The sequence below is a fragment of the Peromyscus californicus genome, unplaced genomic scaffold, assembly GCF_007827085.1.
Source record: "Peromyscus californicus insignis strain IS unplaced genomic scaffold, ASM782708v3 Scaffold_23__1_contigs__length_62951481, whole genome shotgun sequence".
NCBI classification, from domain to species: domain Eukaryota; kingdom Metazoa; phylum Chordata; class Mammalia; order Rodentia; family Cricetidae; genus Peromyscus; species Peromyscus californicus.
Window position 1 is genome coordinate 38,703,274 of NW_026294534.1, and position 14,841 is coordinate 38,718,114.

Sequence of the window (14,841 nt, forward strand, 5' to 3'; positions counted from 1 at the left end):
TCTCAAGCGAATCCCTGTGACACTCAGGAACACGGGCCCAGCTCTTGTGTAGGTTAAGGAACTCCGAGAATAGATTATAGGGAAACAGTCTACCTTTCTTTACAAGGCCTTGTTTTACATCCCTGAAATCTCAGCTGCAGCTATTACAATGAGGTCCTGTTGTGGAAAGAGCTGACCTCTTATCACCACTTAAAATCTAATTAATCCATATTGAAGCACAAAGATTTCCATTGTACGTTAGGGTGAGGGGTCACAGAGACCTCTTTGTTCATCTTTAGACTTATACTTGTCAAGCGTTGGGGATAGAATTTTACCAAGCAAATTGGAAGGGAACAGATCAAATCCTTATCAGAAAGACTAACTCATAGCTTTTAACAGAGTCCTTTACCCTTTACATGAAACACTATATTCAAGAGGAACAAACACGTATTTCAGAGTGCCCAGAGAGTTAACGGGCAAAGCTTATATTCCCAGTGGCATAGAATCAGGGCCATCACACCACTGTCAACCAGACAGGGCAGCAGATCCTATAGAGTAGCTGAGTTACGACGTCTGTCCCAATGGCTTTCGTCCTCAGAACGGCCATGCAGTCTGTAGGGCTTTCGCTCTCATTACTAGGATGGGTTCTGGCCATTATTACAACCTATCTGCCCCACTGGAAGACCCTCAACCTGGAACTGAACGAGATGGAGAACTGGACCATGGGGCTCTGGACATCCTGCGTCATCCAGGAGGAAGTGGGAAGGCAGTGCAAGGCCTTTGACTCCTTCCTGGCTCTGCCAGCCGAACTCCAGAGCTCCAGGATCTTGATGTCTCTGTCGAATGGGCTGGGGCTGCTGGGGCTGCTGGCCTCTGGCTGTGGCCTGGACTGCTCGAGGCTTGGAGAGACACAGAAGGGTCTGAAGAGGAGACTGCTCATCCTGGGAGGGCTCCTGCTCTGGACTTCGGGCGTGATGGTCCTGGTTCCTGTCTCCTGGGTGGCCCACATGACGGTTCAGGAGTTCTGGGATGAGACTATGCCTGAGATTGTGCCCAGGTGGGAGTTTGGGGAGGCCCTCTTCCTGGGCTGGTTTGCTGGCTTCTGCCTTGTGCTAGGGGGGTGTCTGCTGCACTGTGCAGCCTGCTCAAGCCCAGCTCCTCCAGCCTTGGGCCACTATGCAGTGGCAGGATTTCGAGACCATGGTTCATACCTGGAAAACGGAACTGCACAGCCTGAAGTGTAAGCTACCAACAGGGCACAGTCATGTCCTTCAGCTGCTGACTGAAAGGTCTCTGTTATGTAACTAAATTGTGCTGCTCACTTTTTTTTTTTAATTCAATAACTGTTTTTTTCTTTTTGGGCTATACAAGAGGTTTGCCTCTCAAACCGGAAGGATGAAAGGAAGTCTATAAGGCAATGATGATGACATTATGTAGCTATGTGTGGAAAAAACGTCATTGATTTGGTTATTTAATCCAGTGTGTGCTGGGAGTTGTCCAGTACAGTCAGTCCAGTGCTCTGACGTATTCACTTTGTGGGAAAGCTGTGTCGCTGTTTGTAGCGGGAAAGAATTACTTTCCACTTCCCAAAGAAACTAACAGTCTGCACTCTTTCAAGCATTAGGAGAGCCACAGGCTAAAGCCAGTGGCCAAATGTCATCCAGTGTTTCTGCTCCTGCTTAGATGTTCCCAGGAAACTGCTGAACTCTCCCAGGACTTTAGGAAGCTGGATGTGCCTGGATGTTCTGGATGAACGACCAGAACATTGTGGGCCTCTGCGATTTTTAAGTGGTAGCCAATCTCTGCCCTCATCTCTCTACTCAAAAGCTTCAAGTTTAAAAAGAAAAATAAAAAATCCCAGGGGAATTGTTTTCTTGTTATTTAGAGTATCAGTTCATTTGTCAGAAGGAAAACTTCTGTGTTCAGTGAAAAAATGACCAACGTGGGGATAGACCGTGGAGTGGGGAGCAACGATGTTGATTTTGACCCAAAGGCCCTCTTGCTTGTTTTTCCTACAGCCTAGGAAGCTATTTTCAGCAAAGAAGCAAAAGGAAAAAAAAAAAAAGAAAGAAAAAAGAAAAATTCCCCCAAATTCACATTCTCAAAGCTCGACAACTATTTATGGCTTATGCACGTGAGTGGGCTCAACACAATGGCATGCAGATAAGTGAGACCCTACACTCAGTTCAGTATTGTTTCGTGTGCTCTGCAATATGTGCAGCCAAAGAGACTTTTCAAAACAGGCCTGACTTCAAGTCTAGAGGGATTCCTGATAAGATTGATTTATTTGGTTAAGAAATACTTCTCTCTGAACCTCTTTTTCTTTTTTTGCAAAGATGGTAACACCCAGTATTATCATACCACACGCACTGAAACCTGAAACTCTTTAACAGATGAAAATCTGACATGTGTAATTAGCGCGGCACAAAGCAGGAGGAGTTGAACCCAAACCTTCAATTATACATTTTTTACATTCAGACTTAATTCTCTGACTTGTTAGGAGCCTCGGGAATGTGAAAGCCAGGTAAAGCTTCACAAAGGAAGGATTAGCACAACTTGACCTCAGGGGTTCCCTGACAAAGTGCTCTGGAACAAACTTCAGTCCACAGGACACAAACACGGCCCCGGGCCACACCTTAGCGTTACTGGTTCATAGCAGCGTTTCCCTGTCCTCTCCTGAAACCTTTTCAACATGGAATCAAACAATGGTAAACCTGGCAGGCGGCCTCCTAGACACACAATGCAAAAGTATGTCTGAGCTCTGCAAGTGAGAAGTGTCACACTTTACTGCAAGCTCGGGGCAGGAGTCGGGCTGGCCCCGGGCTCACAAGACGTTCTCATGGGCTTAGATTTCCGGACGGCTGCGCAGTGTGCTGCGCTTCTGCTATCCCTGCTGGGATGGGTTTTGGCCTGCCTTACAAACTACTTGCCCCACTGGAAGACCCTCAACCTGGAACTGAACGAGATGGAGAACTGGACCATGGGGCTCTGGACATCCTGCGTCATCCAGGAGGAAGTGGGAAGGCAGTGCAAGGCCTTTGACTCCTTCCTGGCTTTGCCAGCCGAACTCCAGAGCTCCAGGATCTTGATGTCTCTGTCGAATGGGCTGGGGCTGCTGGGGCTGCTGGCCTCTGGCTGTGGCCTGGACTGCTCGAGGCTTGGAGAGACACAGAAGGGTCTGAAGAGGAGACTGCTCATCCTGGGAGGGCTCCTGCTCTGGACTTCGGGCGTGATGGTCCTGGTTCCTGTCTCCTGGGTGGCCCACATGACGGTTCAGGAGTTCTGGGATGAGACCATGCCTGAGATTGTGCCCAGGTGGGAGTTTGGGGAGGCCCTCTTCCTGGGCTGGTTTGCTGGTTTCTGCCTTGTGCTAGGGGGGTGTCTGCTGCACTGTGCAGCCTGCTCAAGCCCAGCTCCTCCAGCCTCGGGCCACTATGCAGTGGCAGGATTACCAGACTGTCAGCAACTGGAGCTGAAACACGCCAACCCAGAAATCTAAGCCCGAGGGACCAGTGGCTTCTCCACAGCAGGCGCTTGCTCCAGCTGGACTTGGTAGGCTCTCCTGCTATAACCACCCCCACTCCCTGTGATTTTGATTTTCTGAAATGCATTACTTCCTTTCTGTGACTATTAACTTCTTCCAATACCATTTCTTTCTACCACTGAGTAAAGCATTTCTGTTTTCTCTTTGGAGGCCAAATGAATCAGGACCTATTGATGTAATCAGTCATTAATGAGCTTGAGCGCTTCATCAACCTTTAAAATAGGCTGTGACTGTACACACACAGGGAACAGGAAATAAAGCATTCTATGAGCACGTCTGTAACTCTGACAGGATCATTCACGTGGAGAGGAGCCATGTGGGAAACACATGTGATGGCTGATCATGTACTTTCAGGTGTCTAAGATAACTTACGTAACTAAGGTTTCAGTGGATACTTAAACAACAACACAAAACACCTGCTTGGTCTTTAAGGGACTCAACGGGACACCCCCTTTTCAGAGACCCCAGTGTCTCTAGAGAGTCCTTCCCACATTACAAACACCCATGCTTGCCTCTGGGCAGTCACCTTGGGTCCTGGGAATTCAGGTAGAATCTGCCACACAAAAGTGCACCTGCCTCTGTGCCCTGTGCTTCGGGGTGGGATGTCCTGCCTGCTTTGGCTCTGTGGCAGAGGACAGGACTGGTGTGTGTGGGCACAGTGCCCTCTGGGAGGGCTGCCTCCTTTTGAAGAACTCTGCCAGCTCAGGCAGTTTAACTGGGGACCACATACTCGTCAGTCCCTGTTTTCCTTGGGAAATGAAAATACCCCATCTCATTTATCCCTGATGTACACAGTCTAAACAAGAACTATTCATGACAAACTTCTGGCTTGAGGAATTCTTCATGGAACATTTTATATTTGCTTGGTACATGGTTCAAGTAGATTCTTGTATTTGTGCCAATCAGGGAAATTAACCGAACAATAAGAAACATTAAAATACAGTATTTGGAAATAGGTATCTTTGTTTAAAAAAAAAAATCATTGAACTTATTTTCCATCCAGAAACACATGGAAAATAAGTGCCGCCACGCAAGGTCATCTGTGCGATGTATTTGCACATTTTTACAAACAGCAGAAGTGAAAACAGAAACATATTCAGAATTGAACCTGATGAAATATTTAGTTCAGTCCTGAGATTCTCATATTTAATATAACATATATTCATAGCAAAAATTTTAAATGTATTTAATTTGTATGCTACGGAGACTCAGTTAAACTTTGTTCATTTGGCAAGTAATACCCTTCTTGTGCCTGTAACACTTGGGAGTCTGATCTATAAAACTGTAATAACATACTGATAATCCAAATGTGAGAGCTAAATAGTAAATCCTTTTTCTCCTGTGCAGAATAAATTCTACCTTTAAAAATACTTTAATAATATTAAAATTTTTATGTGTCCCTATGGTTTTATGATGGAGTTAGTAAGATGCTTTTGGAGTCATGGGTTAATACAAATGTGTCAGCCTACAGAAAGCTGCCTGTACATACCACTATTGCTGACTTTCAGAGAGTGGGCAAAGGCTTCAGCTAGAATGAGTTTCTCTCTCATGTCCGAAATGAGCATGTTTTGTAAAAATAAAATCAAAGTCCCCCAGTCACAATTGTGAACTACCAGCCTGAGACACACTTTATTCTTTAATACTCATCTGAGACTTTTTGTATTACAAAAAGTTAGCAATAAATCTGATGAAGATCATAAAGCTGTAAATACTCCAATATAGCCTCTTGTAAGCCCAACATTTAAGATGGCCAGAACCAAACTATATATTAAACAGAACATAAATAAGACCGTAAATAAATAAATGAAAATAAAATCGTACGGTACAACTACACAAAGTTCTATGAACATTTTCATGGGTCAAACTATGATGCTGAAGACAGCTGACCTTTATTGAGTGCTATATTAAATAAAACCCTGCTGTTCACATTTGACCTTGACAAGGATGGATGGCACTCCAGCTTCCTCCAGTCACCTACAGGGCAGACTGGGCAGTCTGGAAGACTGGGCTCCGTCTGCCACTAGGCTGTTTTTTGTTCCAAGTAGTGCACGTCCAGTTACATCCTCTAAGAACTTGGGTATAAGCTGTGGAACATTTAGGGGGAAAACGGTTGAAGTTTCAGGTGCAGTAACTTGATAATTGACGTTCTGGCTAAGTGTAAATTTTGATTCTGATAGAATGAACTTTCTAAAATATGCATAGATTCAGGAAGATAACAATTCTTACTAATGGGGATTCCAGCAGAACATAACTCTTTTTTAAGCAGATTTTTTTCTTGCCTAACTTTCTTTTTTTTTAAAATTCCTATAAAATTACTTTGCATTAAAAAATAAAAATAATTTAGCTTGCTATATAAGATGGCTCACCAAAACACGGCTTCTTCCAGTATGACAAACTAAGTAAGTATGGTTTCAATTACCTAAAAACTATGTATTTTAACACTTTTATGCTGGCAAAGCTATGCTGATCCTTTCTTTCTTCCTTTCTTTCTTTTAAAGAAGTGCCCGGGCCTGGTAAGTTAAAACCTAACCCGGAGAACAGGGCACTCCGACCAGTTTCTATCTCAAGCTTGCTCCCCCAGAATATGTATTTGTAAATGATGCAGTCCACGCTGCGGGTCCCCTCAGGCCTACCCTTTGTTTCTGCTTCCGACTGCTTTCTATGCGTCACTGATAGAGTCCCCTAAAGATGACAGCTGAGGAATAAGGTCGAGTAAGATTGGTCTCATTAAGATGTGCCCTGACCTCCGCTCTCACCCGATGAATATGGGTGTGTCCTCTCTGCACCTCAGGAACTCCCGTTTGGGCCTTCCCTATGAGTGTGCCCCCTCTGCACTGTCAACAGAGCCCAGGGCCACCACATGCTTCTCCTTGGCTTTGTCTTTATCCCTAGGACAAAACCTGGTGTAGGCCAGAGACGGACAAAACCCCGCAGGTTCAGATAGAGTTAGAACTAGCGGCCACTCAAGCAGGAGGTGAGTTTCCTGAGTGTGGTTTTTGGGAGCTGGGGGCCCCTCCTTTTCTCTCTACAGTAGGAATATACCTTTGTTTTTCATATTCTTGTACTCAGCACTTCATACTTTGGTTTTCTTTGGACAAGTTTAGGAGAGCAGAAAGAACTGTCTTGCAGAAACAAGGGGGCCAGACACAGCCGTCGGGAGGGACGGGGTGGACGCAGAGCGACGCTTGCTCGCGTGCACTTTCGACGGAAAGTGTGGCTCTCTAGCTCAGGAGTATGATGTAGTACCAGCGCCACAGCTCCTGGATGGCTGCTCCTGCAGTTGGCTCAGCAGGCCGACCCCGGGCACCCGCCGCCTCTGTTCCGCTCTGCACAGTGAAACCCAAGGGGTAACACATACACACTGTACAACACGTGTGGACCAGGTTACCCCGTTTTCATTCATTCTGTGAATGTTTTGTCCTTCTCAAAGCATGTAAGAGTTACATTCAAAGTACTTTACAAATTAACCTGATGAGATCGGTGTGAAATGAAAGTTCTTCAAGAGTTGACAGTTGTGTTACAGGAAACAAAAGCCCCGCCCCCCCGACAAAAAATAGAAAAGAACAAAAACAGTAAAGGTTCAGTCTTGGACCCTCCCTCGGACGGTGCGCAGGTGAGAAGCCACGGTAAGCCACGAGGTCACACGTCGTCAGCTGGCAGGGATGGGATGCTGATCTTCGCTCGTGTGAAGTAGGCAATCTTCTCCCTAGAGGGAGAGAGGGAGGGAGAGCACCTCTCAGTGTGACCCGGAAATTCTGAGAGCCCCAAGGCTGTCTCCACGATTCCAGAAACTGCACTTAAAATCACAGGAGCCTTCATTTTTAATGTTTTCTTTTTAGAGCCACTTTTAGTGTGTGTGTGTGTGTGTGTGTGTGTGTGTGTGTGTGTGTGTGCGCGCGCGCGCGCGCATGCACATGCCACAGTGTTGGTGGGAGGTCAGAGAACAATTCCTATTACATTGATTTATGTGTGCATGCTCACGCACGCACGCACGCACCACAGCACATGTGTAAAGGTTGGAGTTGGTTCTCTTCTATTACGTAGGTCCTAGGGATTAAACTCAGGTTGCCTGCCCTGGGGACAGGTGTCCTTATTCGCCAGGCCACCTTGCCAGCTCTTCACCTCAGTTTTTGAGACAGTCTCCTAGTGAACTTGGACCTTGCTGAGTTGGCGAGATCGGCTAGCCAGCAAGGTCCAGAAATCCTCCTGTCTCGGCTCCCTCAGCACTGCGGTTTACAGGTCATCTAGCTTTCGTAGGCGGGTCATGGGGGGACTGATCTCAGGCCTCCAAGCCTGAATAGCAAGTATGACTCACTGAGCCATCTTCCCAGCCCCTCTGACTATCTCAGGAGGAAAACCACCCCATGAGCCAAAGGGAGACCTACCAGGATGGGGCGGAATGGCATTCATGTGAGGAGACGGATGGGAAAAATCAGATTTCAGGACTGTACAGTGGCCACCGATGACAACAGCTTATCATACACATAGCATGCTACCAATCATGTACATGAGGGTGTGTTCCACACTGAGCTGTACTTGGCAGCTAAGAGGTAGGACTGAGCTCCCTCCTCCAACACACAAGACACAGGGCAGAAGGAAAGACGAAAGCCAGAGTGAGAAGCAGGACCCTGGACAGTTATTTCATGATACAGCTTCCTTTAAGACTGGCTGGTTCCCTAAAAGATGAGGAAAGATGTTAAAAGGCCAGAGACTGTCGTCATGATGGGTGATCACAAGGCGCTGCTGCTGTGGGATGGTCTGTATGTCAAGTGTGTTGCTAATTAGTCAATAAATAAATCACTGATTGGCCAGTGGCCAGGCAGGAAGTATAGGCGGGACAAGGAGGAGAATAAACCTGGGAAGTGGAAGGCTGAGTCAGAGAGACACTGCCAGCCGCCACAATGACAAGCCGCATGTGAAGATGCCGGTAAGCCACGAGCCATGTGGCAAGGTATAGATTAATAGAAATGGATTAATTTAAGCTGTAAGAACAGTTAGCAAGAAGCCTGCCATGGCCATACAGTTTATAACCAATATAAGTCTCTGTGTTTACTTGGTTGGGTCTGAGCGGCTGTGGGACTGGCAGGTGAGAGAGATTTGTCCTGACTGTGGGCCAGGCAGGAAAACTCTAGCTACACGCTGCTGAAACCCACAGGGATTTAACTACATGGTCAGTTACAGCGCCTGCCTCAGAGTCACAAGGAATCCCTGCTGACTTGCCTGAGCACCACGATGCCCAGGGACTCTGGGCTCCTGGCTCCACATGGAACAAGACGCTGTGGTAGGGCTGTGCCTGTGCCCACCCGCTGACACTCCTGACCCTCACCACCCAGGCAGCAAGGGGGCACATTCAGCTCTCACAGGTGTTGCGCAGTCCCACATGGTGTGTCTGATCTCACTCCATCATGCTCCTTCTCCTCACTTGCCTGTGATATCAATGGGTTGGTTTCTCACCCCCACCCTGAGAGAGGGTCTCATCATGTAGCCCCGGCTGCCCCAGACCTCACTACGTAGACCAGCTGCCCTTGAACTTACAGAGATCTGCCTGCCTCTGCCTTTCTCCTGCTGGGATAAGAGGCGTGCGCCATGCGACCAGGACAGGTGGGTTTCTTACGGGGAACAGGAGTGTTTATGCATTCTTCACATTAACAACTGGAAGTTTACGGTTTCCACCGCTGACAACGTTGCTTTCTGTGGAAGACTGCAGCATGCTGGGCAGGAAGGGCTCCTGCCACCCACGCCGTAGCTAAAGAACCAAGCAGTAGCACTTCCTGCAGGTAGCCACAGTGGCCGTCTAGCACAGTGGTCAGGGAAACCCTTACATGAGGGCCTTCGGCACCTCAGCTTCTTGTCCCTGCTCTGAAACCTCACTTGCCTGATCCCAGCACCCACCCTTCAAAGCTCTCCCCGTTCACCAGGAGCCCCTCCTCTCCCGCTCCCTAACTGCCTCTCTCCCCATTTCTCTCCACAACCTAAAAGCTAGCTAGCTTTCTCTCTTTTTTTACATTTATTTATTTGTGCGTGTGTGTATGTGCGTGTGTGCGCATGTATATGTGTGTGCTTGCATGTGTGAGAGCCTGTGTACACGTGTGTGTGTGTGGTGTGTGTATGTGTGTGTGTGTGTGTGTGTGTGTGTGTGTGTGTGTGTGTGTTTGAATGTGAGAGGGAGGAGGAGAAGGAGAGGGAAGGGGAGGGAAGAGTCTGTGTATGGGTGACGTGTGAGGAGGTCAGGGGACAGCTCACAGGAATTGGATTTCTCCTTCCACACGTGGGTTCTAGGCACTGAACTCAGGTGGGCAGGCGTGGCTCCAAGCACCTCTGACCACTGAACCATCTTGCTGGCCCAAGCCGAGACGCTCTCTAAGGACTTCTCTACACAAAACCTAAGCCCAAACTAAGACGAACATAAACCAACAAAGAAAAACTTTCCCTGTGATTTTCCTATCACTTGACCAACGGATACGGTCTCTGAGGCCCCGGTGTCACACTATCTGGGGACATTTGAACTCTTTTCTGTTTTGGTTCAGTGTCCATCTGTCTGTCCTTTCCAGGCCTTCAGCTCCAGGACCACACCGGTGCCTCTCCCGGTCACCTTCCCCCACTTGCTTGGGTGCGTTGCCCGTTTCCACCGTGGGGGCCACCACACTGAACCTGCAGGCCCCTCTTTTTCTCTCTGTGTGACCCTTTACCCCCACTTTAAGAGTTTGATTTCTGACCATCCACTGGATGGAGTTACCTGGGCTGTACTAGGGCATGGTTAGCCCAGGCTATGCGGACGGACGCAGGATGCAGGAAGTCCTCACTTGAACCTCCTCCTCCCCTCTGCCCTCTGCCTCAGTCTCGCTCTCCTCTGTGCCGACAATACCTGCCCCCCCAGGCTCCCTCAGAACCCAAAGCCACAGCTGAAATCCTTCCGTGTGGCACTCAGGCCCTGTGGAGTCTGAGTCCCACTCTACCTGACGAGCTCGCCTGGGGCAGCTCTGCTACACATTGTGAAGCTGGGGGGCTGTGCCTGACCCCCCAGGCTGGGTGGCTCTGTCTGTGCTGCTCCTCACAGCCGCCAAGCTACTGCCTGAAGGTCTGACGGGATCCTGCCACCATGGACTCCAGTGATGCCTTCCTTTGAGCGGACCTGTTAGCGCCTGTATACCTGGCCTCCACAGACTGAAATTCCTCCTATGTGCTCTCATGATCCGTATTTATCCACACGACACTGGACATTATGGAACTCTGTCCTTCCAGACTGGAGGTCCTCTGGAGGAGCAGGAAGCGTGTGTTCTCTGGCTGTACTGTGGGGATCAGCACAGTACAAGGTGTGTCTGTGTGTGGAGGGGGGGGAGAATGGGACCCAAGGAATGTCCAGAAAATGAGTGGACAAAGTCCCCCAAAGATGGATGACTTTTGTGTTCTTTCTATATCCTGGGCAAAGCTTTCTCAATGAGATGCATACATGATGATGAGAGGTTCTGGGTTCTTGGGGAGACCGGCTCAATGGGCGTCACCTCAGGATGGAGCGCATGTGCGACTATACTCACGCCAGGGACAGACACAGTGGCCACTCTCCCTTAGTCCTGAGGGGAACAGCTGTGCAGTCACACCCCGTGAGGGCAACCCCACAAGCTGGCCCCACGAAGCCGCTTACCTGAAGGACTGCACCTGCCGGGGGACCTTCCGGCTCTGCTCCCGCAGACGGCACACGTCCTTGGAGACCTGCCTCATCAGCTTCTCGGCGTTCAGGTCTTGCTTCTGCTCCTCCTTTGTCTGCTCAGCCTGGCAAAGGAGGTACAAATCGGGCAACAGGGAAGAGTCTGCATTAGAAACCTGGAGACGTGCTGCAAGGCTGGGAAGCCAGGCCGCGCAGCCAAGCATGTCTTTTGTCGGGCAGTGGGGACAACACCCACATGCTCAGCGGATGCCGAGGGGAGGAGGCGCTGCCTAATCCAGAGGTGAGTTATTTTAATCACGTTTAAAATGTTTACATCTGGAAAACCCGAGAACTCTCAAAAACCAAACAATAAAAAACCCAAACAACAAACCCATAAAACTGAAAACCTACCAGCCTCTCTCTAAGAAATTGAACTGGTAACATTTTGGCAAATATGCTTGCCAACTCTTTCCTGCCTCTCAGCCCCCTCTGCCCATGTTAGCCAGTTAATGAGCTTCACTAAAGGGCATCCGACCTACTGGGCAATGGCACGTGTACGTGTAGAGCACAGAGACCCTCACACAGGAACACACGTGTAACCTGCCACAGGTGAAGGGACAGAGGGAACACCATCAGTGCCCACGTCCCCTTAGTCCCCTTCCGGCACTGAGTTCTCACTGTGATACTTTGTAATATATATATAATATCTATATATATATATATTACATATATATAAAAATACAAACAGGCCAATAACATTGCTCACTAATGGCTGCTTCTGCATTGCATTCCTCTGCTCACCGAATCAGCAAATACATGTGGTCGCCTTCAGTAGGGATTGTCTATGTTAGTGATGAAGATGGCAGACCCTGCGGCTGATTGTCTGACTTCAAACTCCCTCTGGAGCACTTCCTGGCTATGAGTCTGAGTGAGGGATGTGGCAGCCCTTGGGCCTTTGTTTCTTTGGGCGTAAGTACTTCAATGGGCTAATAGACGCCAATCACTCGGAGTCCGAGTCAACACATCATTAAGCCTACTAACTACCTCAGTGCTTTGTCATTCCCGGTACATTCCTGTGGACTATGCACTCTCTCAGAAGGGAGAGTTGTGAGCAAAACAGATCACGTTTAATGAATGAGAAAACAATAGGAAAGACTAGAGAGTGTAATAATTGGAGAAATGAAAAGAATGTTAATGTTTTTATGGGGTAACAAGTTTTTTTTTCAACTTAATATTAAAAACTATTTTTAAGAGCTAGGCACAGTAGCTTGGAAGGCTGACTAGGAAGACTGTAAATTTGGGACAGCCTGAGCTACATAGAGAGCTGCAGAAAAGCTTGGAGTATATACAGAGACTGTGTCTCAAAAACAAACCAACTGAATTAATGAATAACTAAATAAAAATAAGAAGGCAGACAAGGTAGCTCTGTCTATAATTCAAGTACTCTGAAGGTTGCCATCACTTTAGGCTAGCCTGAGCTATACATTAAGCTCAAGATTCCCCCACCCCATCAATAAATAACAACCAGTAATAATACCCACACCAATAAAAAGAAAAACAAGGGAGAAAAACCCAGAAAGAAAAAAAAAAGTTAGGGTGCTTTTAGTTGGTAACAAAACTGAGCAGAAGGGCTCCCCATAAAGCCCTACTCCAGCATGGCCGATCACACACATGCCTCTACTCCTGGCTTTTTACAGGTGTGCTGGGGATCCAAGGTCAGGGAGTCATGTTTGACTGACAAGCATTAGAGTCACGGAGTCGCCTCCGCCCGACACTCGCTTTCTCTTTTGAGTCTGCATGTATGGCTTTGGACCAAACACAGTGGAGTATATAGCTGAAAATATGACTGTGGTTCAGTGAGAGATGAGCAGGAACTAGATGACTGTACATGAGAGATGAGCAGTAACTAGATGACTGTACATGAGAGATGAGCAGTAACTAGATGACTGTACATGAGAGATGAGCAGGAACTAGATGACTGTACATGAGAGATGAGCAGGAACTAGATGACTGTACATGAGAGATGAGCAGGAACTAGATGACTGTACATGAGAGATGAGCAGTAACTAGATGACTGTACATGAGAGATGAGCAGGAACTAGATGACTGTACATGAGAGATGAGCAGGAACTAGATGACTGTACAGTGAGATGAGCAGGAACTAGATGACTGTACATGAGAGATGAGCGGGAACTAGATGACTGTACAGTGAGATGAGCAGTAACTAGATGACTGTGTACATGAGAGATGAGCAGGAACTAGATGACTGTACAGTGAGATGAGCAGGAACTAGATGACTGTACATGAGAGATGAGCAGGAACTAGATGACTGTGTACATGAGAGATGAGCAGGAACTAGATGACTGTACATGAGAGATGAGCAGGAACTAGATGACTGTGTACATGAGAGATGAGCAGGAACTAGATGACTGTACATGAGAGATGAGCAGTAACTAGATGACTGTACATGAGAGATGAGCAGGAACTAGATGACTGTACATGAGAGATGAGCAGGAACTAGATGACTGTTCATGAGAGATGAGCAGGAACTAGTAACAGTACAACAGTCATTACAATTCCTGCAGCTACCAGTCCCTCATCTCTGCAGTTTTCTATTTAACATTTCTCGTTTGCTAATGGTAACTGAGACCATGTACGTGACTGTGGACCGGGGAAACTATGGTGTGTGGATTGGATTTGGCTTTCTTTTCTTTAAAGCTGCTTTAAGAGGATGGCTTCCACGCTGTCCTTCCAGGGTAACTTCCTTCCCCGTCTCCCCAGGGCCTGGGGAGTGGAGCTGATCTAGCAGCGCCTGGGGGAGCTGCCTGGACTGTGACGGGCTCCCTCTCCTTTCACACCAAGCGACAGACACACTGCCCTGTGCACGCGCAGGGACTGCTCACTCAGCTTCTTGCCGTCTTTTGGTCCATCTCCGGACTACCAGTCCCCTTCCCCTCCTCAGGGAGTCGCCTCAAGGCCTTGGCCTGCCTCGCCCTTCCTTCCTCAACAGCCAATATGGGACTTGCTTGCTTTCTGCCTCCCCCAGAGCACCAGGGACTTTCAAGGGGAACAAGAGCTAACAAAATATCTTTTGCAATTTTTTTCAGTGTAGCCTAACTTTCAAAAGTGTTAGATATGTATCACTTGAAGTTAAAAACAAAACAAAAAACCCCCAAATCCTCCAGCACTTCGGCATGTTGACAGGGAAACATTCCGAGGAAGATAAGACAGGCTTCTTCGGAAGAACAGAGTCCTCCCCACACCCTCCATGCCTTAGACTCCAGTGTACACGAGAGGGCCTGACCTGCAGAAAGGTCCAGTGACTCACTCACAGCCATGGTAAGCCTGACTGGACAAGGGACGCAGCTGTCTAATTTACAGCCCCTGCTTCCCACTCTGCCTCCTCAGGAGGAGTACAGTCTGAGGCACCGACATTTGGTTTTATTGAAAGCTATAAAAGAGACTTCCCACTGCCAACATGGCGGCTTAGGGAGGACGACCCGGGAGCCTACGGGAGGCCGATCCAGGGTCTGCTGCTGCTGGCTTCAGCCGCTGCTTCTCCAGGAGGCATATATTTTTGTGGCGATTGGCAGGGTCGTCGTTAGGTACTTTATGATGGCCTGACAAAAATCACAGATCCCCGGCACTGCAGGGAAATGGTGGAAAGAAAAGA

General features: G+C 48.1%; 3 protein-coding genes across 4 annotated transcripts in view; 2 read left to right on the forward strand and 1 right to left on the reverse strand.

The window, feature by feature from the left end:
* The first annotated feature begins 494 nt into the window (after positions 1 to 494).
* On the forward strand, positions 495 to 1,885 carry Cldn24 (claudin 24). Its single transcript, XM_052752797.1, has one exon. It carries the CDS (start codon positions 561 to 563, stop codon positions 1,221 to 1,223), a length of 663 nt encoding a protein of 220 aa, XP_052608757.1. The 5' UTR covers positions 495 to 560; the 3' UTR covers positions 1,224 to 1,885.
* A 188-nt stretch (positions 1,886 to 2,073) lies between these two features.
* LOC128119106 (claudin-22) lies at positions 2,074 to 4,893 on the forward strand. Its single transcript, XM_052752270.1, has one exon. The coding sequence runs from the start codon at positions 2,819 to 2,821 to the stop codon at positions 3,476 to 3,478; it is 660 nt and encodes a 219-aa protein (XP_052608230.1). The 5' UTR covers positions 2,074 to 2,818; the 3' UTR covers positions 3,479 to 4,893.
* Positions 4,894 to 5,125: 232 nt separating this feature from the next.
* Positions 5,126 to 14,841, reverse strand: part of Wwc2 (WW and C2 domain containing 2) — a 180,961-nt gene continuing 171,245 nt past the window's right edge. For both annotated transcript variants that reach the window (XM_052752268.1, XM_052752269.1), the window contains 2 exons: positions 11,166 to 11,293; positions 5,126 to 7,229 (listed from right to left, as the gene is read on the reverse strand). In XM_052752268.1, coding sequence (XP_052608228.1) covers positions 7,163 to 7,229; positions 11,166 to 11,293 — 195 coding nt within the window. In that variant the 3' untranslated portion in view covers positions 5,126 to 7,162. The remainder of the gene's footprint in view (positions 7,230 to 11,165; positions 11,294 to 14,841) is intronic.